Genomic DNA, 6,982 nt, shown 5'->3' with positions numbered 1-6,982 from the left:
TTATTATATAATTAAGACAGTAAGGACAAGTTTCATTACGGCAGACCGCGGACAGCGAGGTAAAGCTGCACACGCCATGTTTCCGGCATATAAACAAGCTTTTAAGCAAATAAAGTATTAGGTATTTCAAAATATAACGAAAATTATAAAATTAATAAGTGTAATATGTTATAAGTCTAATATAATATGTTTTTCAATAAAAAAAAAAAAAAAAATATAGTTCATTATTCATTAATCATTGTATACATATATAATAATTAATATATATATTATATAAATATTAAATATATAATATATATCATTATATCTATTTTATACATCTATAAATATCAAAAAAATTAACTTATACGAAATAAATAAAACACAATTTACGACGAGTGTTGGAGAAATAATGAGGGGAGGGGGTTAAGAAAGAGGTGGGACAAATAGGAAGAGCTAAGACACAAAACAACAAACAAAATAGTCATTTATTTTAAACGCTTAGTACATCCGAATACAGTCCAAACATTAAGAGTACATAAAAAATGACAGTTGTTCAATGTTGTATTATGGTACCGCTTGATGCGGCTCTGGCAATACCCTCTTGTACTCGCTTTGGATCTCCCAGAAATTCCTTGGTCGACACCACCTGCATGTACTCGTCAAACTTGTAGAAGAATGGAATACCTGATGGAATGTTTATTGAGCAAATGTCGTCGTTTGATATGCCTGTACAAACAATAATAAAACACGTTATCATTGCTATTAGCGGTAAAAAAATAAAATTTGTAAATTATATTAAAGGAACACTTGCATTTTTTAAGAAGCAATGTATAGGCAATTTTGGACTGAAACTTACCATTAGGCTAACTTTTTAAACATTTATACTACCATAGTAAAGAAGAATCTATTTTGGAATTTAATTTTTATAACGCATCTAGGAACTATTTTTTAAATAATAACATATGTTTCTACTTCAAACGTACTGTCCCAAAGAATACTTTAAATTATATTTTGAAAAAAACATTTAAATTCTTTATAATATTTTCAAAGCATCGATCGTGGCACAATTTGAAAATTGTTTTTAGTTCAATAATTATTTTAATGTAAGAAACTGCAAATTTTGAATTTTTTTAAACTTAAATAATTAATTGACAAAAAATGGAAGGCTGAAAAAAAGACTGAATGTAAATTCAGTGTCTCTATAAAATAAATGTTTTTTTTACTGCGTTTAATATTTTGTTAAAAATTTTAATATTTTCATTTCTTTAAGCTACGATGCAAAACTGAAATAATAAACTAACAAAAAATAATTTTTAAATTATGCCACAATCGATGCATTGAAAATGTTATGAAGAATTAATCAAAACTTAAATAGAAGTATTCTTAGGAACAGAGCGTTTGAAGTAGAAATATATGTTTTTGTACAAAAATAGATTACTATATGCATTATAAAAATTGAAAAAAACTAAGTACTAAAATAGTTCCATATTTTCTATGGTGATACATATGTTTAAAAATGTAGCATACTGTTAAGTTTTAGTCAAAAATTGCCAATACAATGCGCCTCAAGACTATTGAGTACCGGCCAATTTTTCCGCCAAAAACTACCTATTTAACTTAGCCTTTAGCCTTAATAAATATGCTAGTGTAAAACACAGTCCCTTAATTCTATAGCTTTAGAATTTTTTGATGCGGAAGTATTATTTTTTCACACAATATACACAATTTTAGTTTATATGTTCAGTGTCAAACTCATTTTTGTTTTAAATTGACTTGCTCCCATTATCTCGCGCACCATATTGTAAATACATATTATTTTACAGTCTATCAAAATTATTTACATCTGCATTGAATATCTAAGTTTTACTATTTACACGGTTTTGCTTCGAAGTATTTTTTTTTTTTAAATATATTTTTACTTTGATTGTTATCACTTATAACATTAATTGTTATTAACAACTCCTGCAGACCGATGTTAGCTCCCCGACCCGACTATGTTTGTTTTAAATTGCATTATAATAAAACATACCGAAAGACGAACCCATTAAACTCGGCGTGTTATCTATGACATTTATTATATGAGAATATTTAGTCGTTTAACAAACTCGGTACCTTCTAAATACTTGACGAGGCTTCGCAACACCGTACCGTGAGCAACGATCAATACCCGTTGTCCCTGTCGCACTGCAGGCGCAATCATCTGCTCCCAAAACGGTATCACTCTCTTCATGGTCTCTTTGAGCGATTCAGCCACAGGGAACTTAACGTTATGTTCGTTGGCGTACTTCTTGAGTTTCGGGTTGTTCATGGCCGCATCGTAATACTTGTGGTCAGAACCCATCGCTGGTGGCTTCACATCGAAACTTCGTCTCCATATTTGCACCTGCAATCAAACAATGTGTTCAACAGTACACACAAATAACTAACTAGGAGGTCCCTGGTGTATGGTTGATTAGTTTTTTTACATCTAGACCGAATTTGGTCATTGCAAATATGAGCAAATATGTGGACTTAAATGCATAATAGGATATTGTCACCTAGCTGTTTTAATTTAAAAATAAGCTTGTTGGAAGACGAGTCGTTTGCAACAGGAAATCAAAATGGAAAAGTCCATATAAACCTGATGGTTTCCAAGAACTTCATCTTCGGTTCTCAGACGGTTCAAAAACAACTGCGCCCTTCTACGGAAAAGGCGGCTTACAAAAGGAATACGTGTAAAAAACATAAACTCAACTGATAGTTTTACCTGTTTTTCCCCGTATATGTCGACCAGATAACCTTTGACGTATCCGGTCAAAGCGCCATAGTGCCGTTCGTTCAGTCTCCATGTTTCTATTACTTGCACATCGGGCTGTCCTAAGTATTTGGCGACCACGTCTAATGTTTGGTGAGCTCTAGTTAACAGAGATGTGAACACAATGTCGAAATAATAGCCTGCGGATTTCATCAAACGACCGCATTCGTGAGCTTCGTCCAATCCTAGAAAATGGAAATTCACAGCTCAATTATATCATCTTAGTTGACTTGCCTCGTCGAATCACCCAACACTCAAACTATCTCAATTTATGTTCTCTTGACTTTCCAGCTATTGGCGTAGCTCCCATATTTCATCTTATAATCAAACAGTTCATCTGACATTCTCTCAACCGGTCTCATTAATTAATACCTAAATTGTTAATCCTTAAAATTATACATCAAACTAATTTCGTAAAAAAGTCGTTTTTCATATGATAATTATCCCCAACCATAGAAGCCGCAAGGGCTATGAGTAAAATTTTTGAGGGACGGTAAACTCTGACAAAAAATAACCTTCCCAAAATATCAGACATGTAAATCTCTATAAAAAGATTGACACCCGTTAATAAGATTTGTAATCTTCTACAAAAATATTAGCAATTTCCTATAATGTTTTTTTTTCGGCAAATGCTAAAAAAATATATGCAAAAACTTTTTATTATCGTTAATTTAAATGTTTGTGTTTTATTACCTCGTTCGGACAACTCCGAATCGTACCATCCACAGAAGACGTTTTTTTCAGACCACTGGCTCATCCCATGTCTTACCATAACTACAGTTCTCCGTTTCGTCATTTCTGAAAAGTTAAACAAAAATATACTTAAGGTATTTCAAAATCAATTTAGTGTGGACAAACTACTCGTTTACAATAATCGACCTGATTTAACAACGATTTTAATTCTCTTAAAGTACACAAATCTTATTAATGCCAAGATAACGATAACATTATTTATATGTGAGCATTATCTAAACATGTATATGCACATGTTTAATAAATTAGATGTGTCATAGGTAGGAAAATAAAAACACACTTTTGTAGTACATATTTTAGATTGAAATGCAGCTTATTTTACCATAACAGTTGCCAAAATGTATTCAAGTAAATTCGCGTAATCAATGTAAGAAAAAATGTTGTAATATTGACAATATTACCATTGTTCAATTGTGCAAACAAAATTAAATGAAACAAAGTAAAAAGTGACGAAAAAGCATACCACTTAGAAGTGAAGGCAACCATCCTAACAAACAAAAAAAATATTTTTTATATATTTGAGAACTTCTAACTGTAAAACATTTTTAAAAGTGAATATGTAAGAAAATAATAGCTTTAAATATGTTTCTTTTATTTTTGTTTTTTAATTATGAATAATGTTCTATACGATTTTTTAGTACTTAAGAGCAGCTTTTACAAAAAAAATTAAACCCCTATTAAATTTTGTAGACTTATGTGGTCTAGTATAATTTTTATCCCTAAAATGTTAAAAAAAATACTTTAAATATTACTTTTTAAATATCTATTAAAATTTCTATATTCAAAAATTAATTTTAAAAAATATTTTTTTTCCAAAAGATATAGTGAAATATGTGGAATTCCAATTAATTAAATTTATTATGCAATAGTTTATAACATATATATGACAAAAACATTTTTCGTTCGACTGTCTCGGAGAAAGATTTTTTTTTTTATAGAAGATAGGAGTTCAGTGATAGGGGGTGAGAGTTAGGGGTAGGAGATAGGGGATGGGAGATAGGAGGTGAGTGATAGGGAGTAGGAGATAGGGAGATAGAAGGTTGAGGTGGGAAATAGCTCTGGCACATAACCGAAAAAAGTGTTACCTAAAAGCGTTACGCTGTTATCTGATAAGAGATATGTTGTACGTTCAACGTTCAAATTAGAACTAAATGATAAATTCAAAATAGTTTAAAGGCTCAAATTCGCTATGAATTGTTTTAAGCCAGTTATTAAAAATCACAATATTAGCCAGAAACTTGATGTTTTAATATACTAGCCACCTTAGATACCAGCTTTTTACTGCCTTTTAATATACTATATGATTATTTATAATTCCACCACTACTCTAAATTTATCTCGGTACTTCAACGAGACATGTAAATGCTCTTTCGTGGTGGCAAACTCGGCTAAAAAACTTTTCACAATTGATTTTACCCCCCCTCATCAAGTTTTTTTTAATAGAAATTTTCGAATTCTAAATGGTAACACGTACATTTCATTATCAACTTAAATTGAGAAAAATATACTACAATTTTGACTGGTCGATAACCAAATTCAGATAACTATTTTTTTAAACCTAAAGTATATTTAGGTTTTAAGTTTAGGGCCTATGTCAGTACCAAAAGTTGCTATCAAAAAAACTCAATTGGGAGGGTGGGTTTAAATACTCTAAAAACAAACTTATATGTAATGTAATCTGTAATAGTACTGTTACATATTATATAATAAATCAGTAAAAATATACAAGATAAATAGAATACGTGTATAAAATTGTATGTAAAATGTATAGCTTACATAGCTTATAAACATACCTGGAAATGGTCCACCCTGTGTGACTAAATGTAAAAAACAAAATTAGGTTTCAATATAATTTCATACTCGCTTACATAACTTTTAAATGAAAAAAATTTCTCCGTGCAATTAACTTAAAATACGTTATTTGTCATTTAATTAGAATCCATAAAATTATGATGATTATAGTGTTGAACCTGAGAATGTATTGTAAAAAAAAAATACAAATAAGACATACCCAATGATAGTTTCATAATAATAAAAACTATAATACAAATAGTTGATTTCTGCATAGTTTACTAAGGAACTTGTTATACTGTAAAACACTTCTAAGATAGACAATGAAAACTACGATACACAATCTTAAAATGTACAGTGAACAATTTAAATAAACATAATATACATTATTTAGCAAATTTATTCAGACTATATAGTAACAGTTGTATTAAAGTGTGACGCAAAAAGCTGTGTTATTTGCAAAACAACTAAACGATACAATATGTTTCTAAAAAACCTGTGAGATGGAGCAAACATTATAATAGTAAAAAACAATTTCGGCTAACATTAAAAAAAAAAATTGCCCAATATTTGAAATATTCCAATGATATAATATATAAATATCGGATGTACTTATAATAATTATTTTATAACACTGCATGAATGTAATGCCAGCCTGTCATTTAAGACTAACTCACAATTGTAGGTAGAATAATAATGAGAAAAAATCGTGAAACAAGTATACTGCAATCATTCACTTTAATCTCGACAAAACCAGGCAAAATAAAAATTAACCTTACATTTACCCAATCTTATAAAAACAAAAGAGTAATTCTATTTAAAATATCCCAATCGCCATATTTATGTATAATATAAGTAATTATTGTTTTATACAACTTTACAAATTATAAATTTGAATCACATTCAGCTAAAAGTATTATCAATAAGACCCATAAAATTACTTACAATGAATCCCCTTTTTAAATTTTAATATATTTAAGGCGAATATACAAAAACAAAGCAATGTACGCTTTGTTCAATACTTAATATAGAATATATGTTAATATGCTTATCTACATTTCCTTATTAATATAATGCAATAAAACAATTTAACAATTATTTTTTACTTATATTTTTCAAAAGAGAAACATTTTTGTTGTTAAAGTTCATATTTATCAAAATTGTTCATTTCATATGAGACATGATAAATATCAGACACGTTTATATAATATACATTACAGCCAAAACCATATTTATAAATATTCCTTTGTATTATTATTTTAAACTATAACTATTTTATATCGAGCCACGAGAACGCGGCCTAAAAATTTGGCTTGCAATTTGTATCATATAAATACCGGATGTATTTATCATAATTGTAACACTTGACCCTCGGTTGGGCCCAAGAGTTTACCTTCCTTCACTTTGGAGGGAAAAGGGTTTATAATGCTAATTAAATAAATTATAAATGCAAAATAACTTGGTAAGGTAATAATGGATTTTATTGAGTGGTAATGTAAGTTGCTTCCTATAGAATAATAATAATGATAATAATAATAATAATAATAATAATAATAATAATAATAATAATAATAATAATAATAATGATAATGATGATGAGGTAAAAATGTAGGATGAAGGTATGGAGCGGGGATGCAATCACGATCGGACCGTGTCTAGATC

The 6,982-nt window shown here is 29.2% G+C and overlaps 1 protein-coding gene across 1 annotated transcript; it reads right to left on the bottom strand.

Annotated features, from left to right (window-relative positions):
- Nucleotides 1-535: 535 nt before the first annotated feature.
- LOC126847866 (2,3-bisphosphoglycerate-dependent phosphoglycerate mutase-like) lies at nucleotides 536-5,650 on the bottom strand. Its single transcript, XM_050588281.1, has 6 exons — nucleotides 5,541-5,650; nucleotides 5,323-5,346; nucleotides 3,470-3,574; nucleotides 2,729-2,961; nucleotides 2,095-2,365; nucleotides 536-708 (listed from the first exon to the last, which is right to left on the bottom strand). Exons 1-6 carry the CDS (start codon nucleotides 5,593-5,595, stop codon nucleotides 536-538), a joined length of 861 nt encoding a protein of 286 aa, XP_050444238.1. The 5' UTR covers nucleotides 5,596-5,650.
- Nucleotides 5,651-6,982: the final 1,332 nt, after the last annotated feature.

The sequence above is a fragment of the Adelges cooleyi genome, unplaced genomic scaffold, assembly GCF_023614345.1.
Source record: "Adelges cooleyi isolate 19-005CV unplaced genomic scaffold, UGA_ACOO_1.1 ACOO_flye_CR_arks_rails_tigmint_CR_PRNA_123, whole genome shotgun sequence".
In the NCBI taxonomy this organism is placed as follows: domain Eukaryota; kingdom Metazoa; phylum Arthropoda; class Insecta; order Hemiptera; family Adelgidae; genus Adelges; species Adelges cooleyi.
The sequence above is the reverse complement of the archived record's forward strand: the minus strand, read 5'-3'. Positions and strand labels throughout refer to the sequence as shown.

Coding starts and splice junctions, on each gene's coding strand:
- LOC126847866 (XM_050588281.1), bottom strand. CDS start 5,595: ATGCAGAAATCAACTATTTGTATTATAGTTTTTATTATTATGAAACTA. Junction 2,962..3,469: donor TTCGGAGTTGTCCGAACGAG/GTAATAAAACAC, acceptor TCCATTTTCTAG/GATTGGACGAAGCTCACGAA. Junction 709..2,094: donor CCTCGTCAAGTATTTAGAAG/GTACCGAGTTTG, acceptor TTGTTTGTACAG/GCATATCAAACGACGACATT.